Here is a 14,442-nt window from a genome sequence, read left to right on the forward strand (position 1 = left end):
CCCCAGGGCCCCTTTTTTTTTATATATATTGTAAAGGGCCCATCCCGCTTCTCAATTCGCGTCAGCCCCCCCCCTCCGGTTCTCTGCTCCAGGGGGGCCCATGCCTGAAGCTGTGTAAGGGGCCCCATAATTCCTGATGGCGGCCCTGCCAGCAGTGAAAGGGTTAAATGTAGGACAGGAAGTGGGCGGGGCTGATGTCACAGATTTCCCCCCCCCCCCCCCCCCACTAGTACAGGGAAAGCAAAGCATGGCTACATTGTATATAAAGGAGAAAGATCTATCAATGGATACATTTCTTCTAAACAATGAGAAGTTGCTTGTAATGTAAAAACAATGAGAAGTCATCGTTTCATTACAGGAAGATCAGATCCCTGAGCTACAAGAAAATGGAGGACACCCCCTCCCCCTCTCTGAGCTACAAGAAAATGGAGGACACCCCTCCCCCTCCTCTGAGCTACAAGAAAATGGAGGACACCCCCTCTCTGAGCTACAAGAAAATGGAGGACACCCCCACCCCCTTGTTGCATGTAGCTGAAGCCGGAGACAGACAAGAGGCTGAAGGAGAAACTTCCAGAGTGCTCGGGTAAGATGAGGGACCATGGAGGGGGTCTACAGGGGGGGGACACTGTGATGGGGGAGGGGCAGTACAGGGAACTAAGCACGTGGAGGAAATCTGGCATAATCTTCCTGGTGATGAACAACGCTGGATTTACACAGACTTCGATCTTTGCTGATGATGTCACTGCGTAAGTTCTCCTTGTAAATGATGTCACAGAATTGTATGTCACCTCATCCCTTTAACCACTTCAGCCCTGGAAGATTCTACCCCCTTACCGACCAGAGCATTTTTTGCGATTAGGCACTGCGTCGCTTCAACTGACAATTGCGCAGTCGTGCAAAGTGGCTCCCAAACAAAATTATTGTCCCCTTTTTTTTTTTTTTTTTTTCACAGATAAAGCTTTCTTTTGGTGGTATTTGATCACCTCTGCGTTTTTTTTCCCCCGCTATAAACAAAAGAACAGCGACAATTTTGAAAAAAAAAAACACAATATTTTTTTACCTTTTGCTATAATAAATATCCCAATTTTTTTCCTAAGTTTAGGCCAATACGTATTCTTCTACATATTTTTTTGGTAAAAAAAATCGCAATAAGCGTTTATTGATTGGTTTGCGCACATGTTATAGCGTTTACAAAATAGGGGATAGTTTTATGGAATTTTTATTATTATTTCTTTACTAGTAATGGCGGCGATCTACGTTTTTTTTTTTTTTTTTTTATCGGGACTGCAACATTATGGCGGACACATCGGACACTTGACACATTTTTGGGACCATTGGCAATTTCATAGCGATCGGAACTAAAAAAACACTGATTACTGTAAAAATGTCAATGGCAGCGAATAGGTTAACATTAGGGGGCGATCAAGGGGTTAAAGGGACACTAAAGGTTCCTGTTTTTTTTTTTTTTTTTTTAAATAACAAACATGTTATTGCTCGTTTTGCACAGAGTGGCCCCGATTCTCGTGTTCTGGAGTCCCTCGGCTCCTCCCCACAAGAACTAACCCCCTTCATGGAAGCTCTCTCCCATGGAGGTTAGTTCTTGCGGGCGCGCTCCTGTGATACAGCCGCAGACTGTATCACTCCGCCCCACCCACCGCCGCGTCATTGATTTGATTGACAGCAGCGGGAGCAAATGGCTGCGCTGCTCACAATCAACCAATGAATGAGCCGAGAAGCCAGCGCGTTCACGTCGCGGGACTTTCGAGGGGTCAGGTAAGTAAAGGGGGGGGGGGGGCTGGGGGGGCCACTAATTCTCTGATTTTTTTTTACCTTAATGCATAGAATGCATTAAGGTGAAAAAACATTTACCTTTACAACCCCTTTAACTGTGTCCCCTCACTGTGTTCTAACTGAAGGGGGGGGTGGGACTTACTAGGGGAGAAGACAGATCGCTGTTCATGCGTTGGATGAACAGACGATCACTAATTTCTCCCCTGAAAGAACTGGGATCTGTGTGTCGCGAGCAATCGCGGGTCCCCGCCGGCCATCGCGCCCTCCGGGCACTCGCATCGGTTCCAGGGGTGAGCAGCGGGCACGCACGTTTCCCTCCGGCGGCACACGCACGCCCCTAGTGGCCACAGGGTGAAGTGACGTAACATAGCGTTGTTTCGCCCAGCCGTGCAATGCTGCTGCAGTAAAACTGCGGCTGTTTATTTTTGGCCCCTTTAAAGCGGAGTTCCACCCAAAAGTGGAACTTCCGCTTTAAGTGTTGGTGACCTCATGACATGCTGCATTTTGCATGTTATTTATTTGAGGGGGGGGAAGCAAGCTTTTACAGGCACCCAGCTCCCATTTCCTCCCCTGGCTCCGCCGCACCAGAAGGAAGATCACCTCTCCCCCCCCCCCTCCCTTCGTGCAATCTTCTGGGACACGTCACCTTTTCCAGAAGATTGCCCGGCCATTCACAGCGTGGCTGGCACGTGCGCGCCTGGCTGTGAAGTCACAGCTGGGCGCCCACAGTTAGAATTCACGCACAGAGGAGGGGGAGAGGAGCAGGGCTTTGCGTGCCCGCATCGCTGGACTGTGGAACAGGTAAGTGTCTGTTTATTAAAAGTCAGCAGCGCATGAATTACAGCAGCGGGGGGTATTTTCTAAGCACCTGAATACAGCCATAGGCTCTAATAGGCTTCAAAATAGGGTGGACTCGTGACGCAGGGCATTGTGCTCAGAGCCCACTCAGGTGAGTTAGAAAAGCAAATGAATATTCGCTTTTCTAACACTAAATCGCCTCTCCACCAATCATGAAGCGCAGGTCTGATACCCATCACCTATTTGGCTGAAAGTACAGGCGATCCTATTAGACGCCTAGCAGGAGGAAAGGAGAGACGCACAGTGGAAGCATGGAGGACACAGGACCCGTCGCCGGTCCCACAGTTCGCTGCTGCCTGGCCCTCCGCCCATCCCACAGCTTGCCGCTGCCTAGCAGGGGAAAAGAGACGCATGGCGGAAGCATGGAGGACACAGGACCCGCCACCTGTCCCACAGCTCGCTGCTGCCTGGCCTGCCACCTGTCCCACAGTTCGCTGCTGCCTGGCCCTCCGCCCATCCCACAGCTTGCCGCTGCCTAGCAGGGGAAAAGAGACGCATGGAGGACACAGGACCCGCTGCCGGTCCCACGGCTTGCTGCTGTTTGGCCCCCCACCTGTCGCACAGTTCACCGCTGTCTGGCCCTCTGCCCATCCCACAGCTCGCTGCTGCCTAGCAGGGGGAAAGAAGAGACGCATGGCGGAAGCATGGATGACACCAGGACCCGCCACCGGTCCCACGGCTTGCTGCTGCCTAGCAGGGGGAAAGAAGAGACGCAGGGCGGAAGCATGGAGGACACAGGACCCGCCACCGGTCCCACGGCTTGCTGCTGTTTGGCCCGCCACCTGTCGCACAGCTCGCCGCTGTTTGGCCCTCCGCCCATCCCACAGCTCGGTGCTGCCTAGCAGGGGGAAAGAAGAGACGCATGGAGGACACCAGGACCCGCCACCGTTCCCACGACTTGCTGCTGCCTAGCAGGGGGAAAGAAGAGACGCATGGCGGAAGCATGGAGGACACAGGACCCGCCACCGGTCCCACGGCTTGCCGCTGTCTGGCCCTCCACTCATCCCACAGCTCGCTGCCGTCACCTGCTGCCTGACCCATCGACGCATCCATCTTGTCCTGGCCCAGAATGTCTGGAGAGGCACAATCCCCGCCCCCTGATTGTGATTGGAGAAATCATAAATCCCACCTCTTGTGTCTAATTACAGCAGGGCGGTGTGAAGCCAGCGTTGGAACAATACAGTGTCCCGAAATGAAACTGACACAGCCACCCCCCGGGCCAATCTGATGCCCTCAAAAAAGCCTCCACATCACCGCTTTACTCCCTGACAGTACTTGTCCTGGCTGGGAATGCCTGGAGGAGCACAGTCCCCGCCCCCTGCTTGTGATTGGAGAAATCATAAATCCCGCCTCTTGTGTCCAATCACTGTGCTGTGATTCGTTACAGCACGAGCTGATTTTTGGGATGGGAGGGGTGTCCCTGAATGGTAGTTTGGAAATGTGGCCACCCTAGTGTCTATGGGAATATTTGGTTTTGAAAATATTGGGTTATTAGGGAAACAAGGGATGGTGATGAAGCATCAGTGGAGACACCCGACGGGAAAACTGCAAGGACAGCTTTTGGTCGAGAATCCCGGCCGTGTGTATGCTCCTCGCAGTTTTTCCGACGTAAAAACTGGCCAAAAACCGCCGGACAAAAAAAGAGAACCTGCTCTCTTTTTTTCCCGGCAGTTTTTGGCAGTTTTCCTATGAGAAAAACTGTGATGGAGCATACACACGGGGGTAGATTCAGGTAGGGGCGCGCAATGATACGGCGGCGCAGCGTATCGTATTAACGCTACGCCGCCGTAACTTACAGGAGCAAGTGCAGTATTCACAAAGCACTTGCTCGTAAGTTGCGGCGGCGTAGCGTAAATGGGGCCGGCGTAAGCGCGCGTAATTCAAATGTGGAAGGAGGGGGGGGTGTTTTATGTAAATGTATGGTGACCTGACGTGATTGACGTCCGTGTACATATCCCAGTGTGCATTGCTTCCAAGTACGGCGCAACGACGTATTGGTTTCGACGTGAACGTAAATTACGTCCAGCCCTATTCGCGAACGACTTACGCAAACGACGTAAAAAATTCAAATTTCGAAGCGGGAACGACGTCCATACTTAACATTGGCTGCGCCTCCTAATAGCAGGAACAACCATACGCCGAAAAAGCCTAACGTAAACGACGTAAATACATTGCGACGGGCGTACGTACGTTTGTGAATCGGCGTATCTAGGTAATTAGCATATTCTACGCCGACAACAACGGAGGCGCCCCTAGCGGCCAGCGGCAGAATGCACCCTAAGATACGACGGCGTAAGAGACTTACGCCAGTCAGATCTTAGGCTAATGTCGGCGTATCTAGCTTTCTGAATACAGAAAGTAGATACGCCGGCGCAGATTTGAATTTACGCGGCGTATCTATGGATACGCCGGCGTAAATTCTCTCTGAATCTACCCCATGGTCAGGATTCCCGACCAAAGCTCTCATCTGAGTTTTCCTGCCGGGAAAACCTCTTGTGTGTGTACAGGGGAAAAGTTACCGATAGTTACCTGGTTACGAAACCAGGTTCTCGTTTTTCTCCCCTGGGATTTCCGACTGATCTTTTCCCGTCGGAATCCCGCTCTTGTATACTAGGCATTTCTCCTCCCTAGGGGTAGATTTCCTCTCACTTCCTGTCGTCTCCCTCCGTTTGTAAGTAGGAGTTGTTTGTAAGTTGGATGTTTGTAAGTAGGGGACCGCCTGTACAGCGATCAGTGCTAAATATAGCCACTGATTACTGTATAAATGACACTGGCAGGGAAGGGGTTAAACACTAGGGGCGAGTGTGTCCTAGGGAATGATTCTAACTGTGGGGGGGGGCTGGGCTACCTGTGACAAGACAGTGATCACTGCTCCCGATGACAAGGAGCAGAAGATCAGTGTCCTGTCACTAGGCAGAACAGGGAAATGCCTTGTTTACATTGGCATCCCCCCATTCTGCTGCTCGGTCACGGAGTTCGCGGCAGGGGCATGCAGAGGCGTATCTAGTGAAAATAGCGCCTATGGCAAGCAATCAAGGGGTTAAGTGTGTCCTAGGGAGTGATTCTAACTGTGGGGGGGGGGGGGTGGGCTGCGAGTGACACGACAGTGATCACTGCTCCTGATCAGAGGGAGCAGTAGATCCCTGTCATGTCACTAGACAGAACAGGGAAATGCCTTGTTTACATGGGCATCTCCCCGTTCTGCAGCTCAGTCTCACGATCAGGGGACGCTGGCGAACATTGAGTCAGCGCGTGTGCGCCCGCATAGTGGCAAATTTGCCTGTATGAGCCATTCTGCCAATGTATATGTGTGTGTGCGGCGGTTGGCAAGTGGTTAATGACCGTGGCCGGGTGCCAACGGGAATCCATTTCCTGGCACTCGGTGATCAAAATCTGCTCAGCACAGCCGGGTCACCCTCTACCCAGGACTGTCAGATCATGTACTAGGTACGTGATCTGGCACAGCCGAGCCACCTTGCCGCAGTATATGTAGGGGCAGATCCACATACATACACTGCCCCCGGGCAGATGTGAGATACGCTACGCCGCTGTAACTTACTTGGCCTTGGTTTGAATCCTCAACGAATTTGCGCCGTAAGTTACGGTGGCGTAGTGTATCTCTCGCGGCGTAAGGGCGCGGAATTCAAATTGGGCGGGTAGGGGGCGTGTTTCATTTAAATTATGCGCGTCCCCGCGCCGAACGAACTGCGCATGCGCCGTCCGTAAAAACTCCCAGGGTGCATTGCTCCAAATGACGTCGCAAGGACGTCATTGTTTTCAACGTGAACGTAAATGGCCTCCAGCTCCGTTCACGGACGACTTGCGCAAACGACGTAAAATTTTCAAAATTAGACGCGGGAACGACGCCCATACTTAACATTGAGTACGCCACCACATAGCAGCTTTAACTATACGCCGGAAAAAGCCGAACGGAAACAACGTAAAAAAATGCAGCAGCCGGTCGTACATTCGTGGATCGTCGGAAATAGCTAATTTGCATACTCAACGCGGATTACGACGGGAACGCCACCTAGCGGACGAAAAGAAAAATTGCATCTAAGATCCGACGGCGTACGAAGACGTACGCCTGTCGGATCTAACACATATGCCGTCGTATCTTGTTTTGTGGATACCAAAATAAAGATACGACGCGCAAAATTTGAAATTACGCGGCGTATCAAGAGATACGCCGTGTAATTTCTTTGAGGATCTGCCCCGTAGGTTATACAGTCGGCAAGCGGTTAAACAATTCAACAAAACAAATGATGGATTATACCAAAAAACGAATCTTTTCACAAATTGACACACTCTGATAACATGATTTCTAGGATCTGGGCACAGAGCACTTCCAATTCATTCACTGTCCAGGGTAGCGGAGGCTGCAGAGAAAGGGACTGGGCATCTCTCACTGTCCTCACTCCAACACTCTGTCTCAAAAGTGAGACATTAGGGGTCTGTTTAGACCCTTGATGTTTCACCGAAGCCCTCCCAATGTGGTTCCTAAAAGAAAAAAATGGGGACGGCCCCTTCCTGTTCCAACATGACTGCACACCAGTGTAAAAACAGGGGGTCAGATTCATGTAGATCAGCGGATCTTTAGATCCGCTAGATCTACGTGTTTTACGATCCGCCGGTGCAATTTAGCAAGGCTAGTGCATGATTCAAAAAACACTTACCTCGCAAATTGCACCGTCGGATCCTAACTCCCCCCGGCGGAATGCAAATTCCGCGGCTAGGGGGAGTGTACAATTTAAATCAGGCGCGTTCCCGCGCCGATTTAACTGTGCATGCGCCGCCGGCGAAAAAGCCCAGTGCGTATGCTCCAAATGACGTCGCTAGGACGTCATTGTTTTCGGCAGCTAGGTTAATTACGGCCATCCGTATTCCCGACAGACTTACGCAAACGACGTAACAAATTTAAAACTCGGCGCGGGAACGTCGGCCATACTTAACATTAGCTACCCCTCATATTAGCAGGGGTAGCTCTCCGCCGGAAAAAGCCGAACGCAAACGACGTTGAAAAAGAGCGACGGGCGGGCGTACGGACGTGAATCGGCAGTTCTCCTCATTTGCATATGCGACGTGTAAAAAAAAAGCGACGACACCTAGCGGCCGGCGGGAGATTACAGCCTAAGATTCGACTGGTGTAAGTCACTTACACCAGTCGGATCTAAGGGAGATCTATGCGGAACTGATTCTTATGTATCAGTCGCATAGCTCCGACCGTGGGATCTCACAGATCCGACCGTCGGCTCTCACAGATACGACGGCGGATCAGGAGATCCGCCGTCGTATCTCTTGATGAATCTGCCCCAAGGTCCATAAAGACATGGATGAGCGAGTTTGGCGTGAAGGAACTTGACTGGCCTGCACAGAGTCCTGACCTCAATCCGATAGAACACCTTTGGGGTGAATTTGACCGGAGACTGTGAGCCCTTCCTTCTCGTTCAACATCAGTGCCCGACCTCACAAATGCTCTTCTGGAAGAATGATTAAACATTCCCATACACACTCCTAAACCTTGTGTACAGCCTTCCCAGAAGAGTTGAATCTAGTGTAGATGAGAAGGCCTGGCTCGCAGTCTCCCCTCTAATTCATTGCAAAGGTGTTCTATCGGGTTGAGGTCAGGACTCTGTGCAGGCCAGTCATGTTCCTCCACCCCAAACTCGCTCATCCATGTCTTTATGGAACTTGCTTTATTGGTGATGGTCAAACATTCCCATAGACACACCCTGTGGACGGCCTTCCCAGAAGAGTTGAAGCTGTTATAGTTGCAAAGGGCGGGGCCAACTCAATGTTGAACCCTACGGACTAAGACTGGAGATGCCATTAAAGTTCATGTGTGTGTAAAGGCAGGCGTCTCAACGTTGTCTCTATATACAGTGTCATGGATATGTAGTATGTCTGGCAGCTTACCTTCTCTCCATGTGTTCATTAGAGGCCAGTCTCTCACCTGGCTGGCTTTATCATCTCTCCTCCCTGCATGGCCCCACCCCAGGCCATCCCAGGAACTCTATATTAACCAGTGCGCTGCAGGTCTGCTTTGCTGTTCAACATTGTTTGTTAGCATTGTGTGTTTGGGTTCCTGTTTGCCGTGTGCTTACGTTATCTCTGTGTACCGACTTTGGCTTGTCTCCCACTTCTCCTGTTTGCCTGTGACCCTGACCCTTGGCCTGTCCCTTGGTTAATCCACGTCTGCTTGTTGCCACGACCTCGGCTTACCCTTCACTATCGCTTGTCCTGTGTGCTGCTTTCCCTCTCTCCCTACGGAGCGTGACCAAGGGGACTCCAGGGGTCGCGACCTGGATCCAGCTGCAGCGAAGGCCATCCTCACCACTAGAGGCTCAGATGAACACCAAGCTGGGTCCTAGACTCCGCGCCCTGGGGAATCTTGGGCTAAAGCTGCCTGTAGGATCCCTGTTGGTGCCCCAGCAAACCTCTCCTCCATATCCGCTCTGTGGTCCGTCCGCAGCAGTCGACTATAAGGCTACCCTGTGCTGCACCCCTGACCCCAACGGGGTGCACTTGTCACCTGGCCACAGGTGACCTGACATACAGGGATTGATATTGCTCAGATGAGCAAATCACCTGATTGATTTTACACATATATAGACGGAGGACATACATATTCGCCCCCCTGAGTTTGTGCCCATGGGCCTTGTATGTGCTACTCTTTAGTCCAATAAGCATAATATTTTTTTCCACTACCAGCCACTGTCCCCTGCCCCGAACAGCCTTTCGGCTACAGGTACCCTTCTTCATCTCTTGTCCATACTGGTGCTGTCTGGTCAGAAAGTAGAGCATCATGTTTTAAGACAGTGGTCTCCAAACTGGGGCCAGATGCGGCCCTTTGCTTGCTTTTATCCGGCCCTTGGGGCACTATTTAATCCACTGATACCAACAATGGGACATAGTTTCTCCTACTGACACCAACAAAGGGGCCCAATGACACCAACAAAGGGGCCCAATGACACCAAGGATGGGACACAATTCCTCACAATGACACCAACGATGGGACACAATTCCTCACAATGACACCAAGGATGGGGGACGATTCCTCACAATGACACCAACAACGGGGCACAGTTTTTCTCAATGACACCAAGCGTGTCACGATCCTACGGGGTAAAATGACCGCACCAGCCAAGCAGACTCTGGCTGGAAAAAGCGCCCAGAGGCGATTCAGTTCGCATGAGTTGCGCTCTACAAGTCATTCATTCATTCATTCATTCAATGGGACCCAATGACGGGGCACAATTACTCACACTGAAGCAATAGGGCATTCATTTTTCCCACTGATGTCGGGACCTTTTCGACTCCTCCGGACCACTGTCCGGCCCTTGTAAACTCTGAAGGACAGTAAACTGGCCCTTTGCTTAGAAAGTTTGGGGACCCCTGTTTTAAGACTTGGGAAAACCAATTACTGGTAGGCCTATTTGCCTTAAGGCAACGGGGAGGCCTGCTTTAGGCAGAAGAAACACAAGCTAGCTATAGTTCCTAACCCAGGCATCAGGCTTTGCGTTACATTATCACAAGCTCACAAAGTTGGATGGTTTTTCCGACGGAATTCCGCTCAAGCTTGGCTTGCATACACACGGTCACACAAAATTTCACTGAAATTTCGAGCGTTAAGAACGCGGTGACGTACAACACTACGATGAGGCGAGAAAAATAAGTTTATACTTTTTTTGAGCTTTTGAGCATGTGTCGAATTGTTTCCGAGCATGTATTCTTTTTTTTTTGCACGTCAGAAAAGCATAGAGACGATCAGATTTCCCGATAGGAATTTTTTCCATCGGGAAAATTGAGAACCAGCTCTCAATCTTTTGCTGGCAGGAATTCCGACCGTAAAAGTCCGATGGAGCCGATGGGGCAAAAAAGCTCCCATCGAACTTTTTCTGTCAGGAATTCCGCTCGTGTTTGTACAGGGCATAAACAGTAGCAGGTATTTCCACTGAACAAGTTTATTGATACGCCGGCGTAATTTAAAAATTCCTGCGTCGTATCTTGGTTTTGAATGCTCAAAACAAGATACGACGGCATCTGGGTTAGATCCGACAGGCGTACGTCTTCGTACGCCGTCGGATCTTAGATGCAATTTTTCAGCGTCCGCTAGGTGGCGTTCCCGTCGTAATCCGCATCGAGTATGCAAATGAGCTATTTCCGACGATCCACGAACGTACGACCGGCCATCGCATTTTTTTTACGTCGTTTCCGTTCGGCTTTTTCCGGCATATAGTTAAAGCTTCTATATGGTGGCGTACTCAATGTTAAGTATTGCCGTCGTTCCCACGTATAATTTTGAAAATTTTACGTCGTTTGCGTAAGTCGTCCGTGAATGGGGCTGGACGCCATTTACGTTCACGACGAAAACAATGACGTCCTTGCGACGTCATTTGGAGCAATGCACCCTGGGAGTTTTTACGGGTGGCGCATGCGCAGTTCGTTCGGCGCGGGGACACGCTTCATTTAAATGAAACACGCCCCCTACCCGCCGAATTTGAATTCCGCGCCCTTATGCCGCGAGAGATACGCTACGCCGTCGTAACTTATGGCGCGGATTCGTTGAGGATTCAAACCAACTAAAAGTAAGTTACAGCGGCGTAGCGTATCTTACATATACACTGTGTCCTGCACCGATGTATGTGGATCTGCCCCATTATTTATAGAAAAACCTGCTGAACCAAGCTTAAAGCGGGAGTTCTCCCATAAATGTTTTTTTTAACTTCGATTCCCTTAGATTGATGCTCGTTTTGTCTAGGGGAATCGGCTAGTTGTTTTAAAACCCGAGCAGTACTTACCGTTTTAGAGGGCGATCTTCTCCGCCACTTCCGGGTATGGGTCTTCGGGAGCGGGCGTTCCTTCTTGATTGACAGTCTTCCGACAGGCTTCCGACGGTCGCATCCATCGCGTCACGAGTAGCCGAAAGAAGCCGAACGTTGGTACGGCTCTATACTGCGCCTGCGCACCGACGTTCGGCTACTTTCGGAAAATCGTGACGCGATGGATGCGACCGTCGGAAGCCTGTCGGAAGACTGTCAATCAAGAAGGAACGCCCAGTCCCGCAGCCCATACCCGGAAGTGGCGGAGAAGATCGCTCTCTAAAAAGGTAAGTACAGGTTTGAGTTTAAAACAACTAGCCAATTCCCCTAGACACAACGAGCATCACTCTAAGGGTAAGAACAGCATTTTAGCGGTGAACCTCCACTTTAACTGCTTCTGATTGTTTATGCTGAAAATGCAGCTCAATGGTCTGAATGGGAACAAAGAATGCATTAAACTATACCAACCAAAGGAAATTATAACGAGATGCCTATAAAATGAATTACAAACATTTAAACATGTATATCGCATACAATTTTTTTATTTAATAATGCATGTGAAATGAAAGAGAAAGTAACTTTACTATAGCCTGTTTTACAGAATTTCACTTTTTTCTTTTTTTCAGGTCGGTTGAGGAACCAAACTTTTGGTCACAATGGTCTTCATCATCCCAACTGAATTTCCCTGGTAATGGTCGCGTTGGTCTTCATTGTCAATTGTGTCACCCTGGTGACAAGTTGTTATGGGTTTTCTGAGTGCCTGAAAGTCTTTACTGGAGGATTCACTCTGGACACCAGCCATATCGGTGTTCTGCATTTCTTGATTGTTTTGGATATTCTTCAGCATTGATCCAACCTTTGGGGGCAACAGAAGAGAAGTCGTTTTAGGGTTCTGGAAGTAAACGACTTTAAGCTCAATACAAGAGAGAAACTTTACCTTACTACAAAATCAGACCTAACTAAATCCCAGATGGAACACATGGAAGGGAAGCAGTATCTGTCTTCGGAATGCATCTTGGCTTTTGCAATTCAACCAAACCTTGGACCCGAAGGAGTTCACACTAAAGTGAAGAGGTATTTTTGTGCCAAATGTGGCAAAGCTTTCTCCGTAAAGTCTAAACTTATAACACACGAGAGGGTCCATACAGGAGAGAAGCCGTTTCAATGTGACAAATGTGGCAAAGCTTTTGCAACAAAGGCAAATCTTATCACACACGAGAGGGGTCATACAGGGGAGAAGCCATTTCAGTGTCCTGAATGTGGCAAAGCTTTTACATCAAATGCGCAGCTTACCAGTCATAAGATTGTCCACACTGGAGCCAAACCATTTCAGTGTTCAGAATGTGACAAAGCTTTTTTAAGGAAGTCAGATCTTCGCAGACATCAGACGCTTCACACAAACTCGTTTCAGTGTTCTGAATGTGACACGGCTTTCAAAACAAGGTCACGACTTATCAGACACCAGAGGTTTCACACTGGAGAGAAGCCATATCCATGCACAAAATGTGATAAAGCTTTTACACAAATGGCACGTCTCATTACACACCAAATGATTCACACTGGTGAGAACCTCCATCAGTGTCCTGACTGCGGCAAAGCTTTTGCATGGAAGTCTGCTCTTATTGCGCACCGGAAGGCTCACCATCTAAAAAAGCCTTATTATTGTTCAGAATGTGACAAAGCTTTTACAGCAAAGTCACTGTTCATCCTACACCAAAGGGTTCATACTAGAGAAAAGCCGTATAAGTGTTCTGAGTGCAAAAAAGCTTTTTCATGGAAATCAAACCTCACCACACACCAAAGACTTCACACTGGAGAGACACCCTATCGGTGCTCTGAATGTAACAAACCTTTTAGAGAGAAGTCAAACCTTATTATGCACCAGAGGGTCCACACTGGAGAGAAGCCATATCAGTGTTCTGAATGTAACAAAGCTTTTAGGGTGAAATCTATGCTTCTCAGGCACGAGAGGGTCCACACTGGAGTGAAGCCATTTTGCTGTTCGAAATGTGGCAAAGCTTTTACATTGAAGGGAAACCTTATCATGCACGAGAGGATTCACACTGGAGAGAAGCCGTACAAGTGTTCTGAATGTGACAGAGCTTTTACAGGAAAGTCAGAGCTTATCATACATGAGAGGACCCACACTGGAGAGAAGCCGTATCGCTGTAGTGAATGTGACAAAGCTTTTAAAATTAAGTCTGATCTCGTCAATCACAAGAGGGTGCACACTGGAGAGAGGCCATATCAATGTTCTGAATGTGACAAAGCATTTGCAAGGAGGTCAAACCTTGTCAAACACCAGATGATTCACAAGAGAGAGAAACCATTTCAGTGTTCTGAATGTGGTAAAGCTTTTATAGTAATGTCAGGTCTTCTAAGACATGAGAAGGTTCATGCTGGAGGGAAACCATATATAGAGAAGCCTTTTCATTGTTCTGAATGTGATAAAGCTTTTGCCCAGAAGACCCATCTTATCAGACATGAGAAGCTTCACACGGGAGAGAAGCCGTTTCAATGTTCTAAATGTGAAAAAACTTTTATACAGAAGACACATCTTACCAGACACCTGAAGGTTCACACTGGAAATAAATTGTGTTCTGAATTGGACAAAGCTTCCCTGGCACCAGAGGGTTCACCCTCTTCAGCTGCTACCCCTTTGATAACCCCTTCTCCTAGAGATTCCTCTCTGCAGCAATGAAAATGTCTAGAAAGAAAAAAAAAAAACACTGCGCTAAATAGAAAGATGGGTGACAAACCCCAATAATTAGTAAGTGAATTAATAACTAGCTGCCAGTACCAAAAAATTTGTGATACAAAAAATTCCTAAAACATGTGTAAAATGTAGTACAGCGCTCAAGAAATAAGTGAAAAAAGATCTAAAATAAATTGATCCTACATAAACAATATTGAATTGTGAAATGAGAAACTTCTCACACTAATACATGAAATAATGTAACAAAGAATAAGT

General features: G+C 48.9%; 1 protein-coding gene across 1 annotated transcript; it reads left to right on the forward strand.

Annotated features, from left to right (window-relative positions):
• The first annotated feature begins 486 nt into the window (after positions 1 to 486).
• LOC120922498 (zinc finger protein OZF-like) lies at positions 487 to 14,210 on the forward strand. The gene is made up of 2 exons (XM_040334689.1): positions 487 to 583; positions 12,098 to 14,210. Exon 2 carries the CDS (start codon positions 12,442 to 12,444, stop codon positions 14,170 to 14,172), a length of 1,731 nt encoding a protein of 576 aa, XP_040190623.1. The 5' UTR covers positions 487 to 583; positions 12,098 to 12,441; the 3' UTR covers positions 14,173 to 14,210.
• Positions 14,211 to 14,442: the final 232 nt, after the last annotated feature.

This window comes from Rana temporaria, unplaced genomic scaffold (assembly GCF_905171775.1).
Source record: "Rana temporaria unplaced genomic scaffold, aRanTem1.1, whole genome shotgun sequence".
In the NCBI taxonomy this organism is placed as follows: domain Eukaryota; kingdom Metazoa; phylum Chordata; class Amphibia; order Anura; family Ranidae; genus Rana; species Rana temporaria.

Excerpts from the sequence above, each read along its gene's own strand:
- LOC120922498 (XM_040334689.1), top strand. The coding sequence starts at position 12,442 with ATGGAACACATGGAAGGGAAGCAGTATCTGTCTTCGGAATGCATCTTG.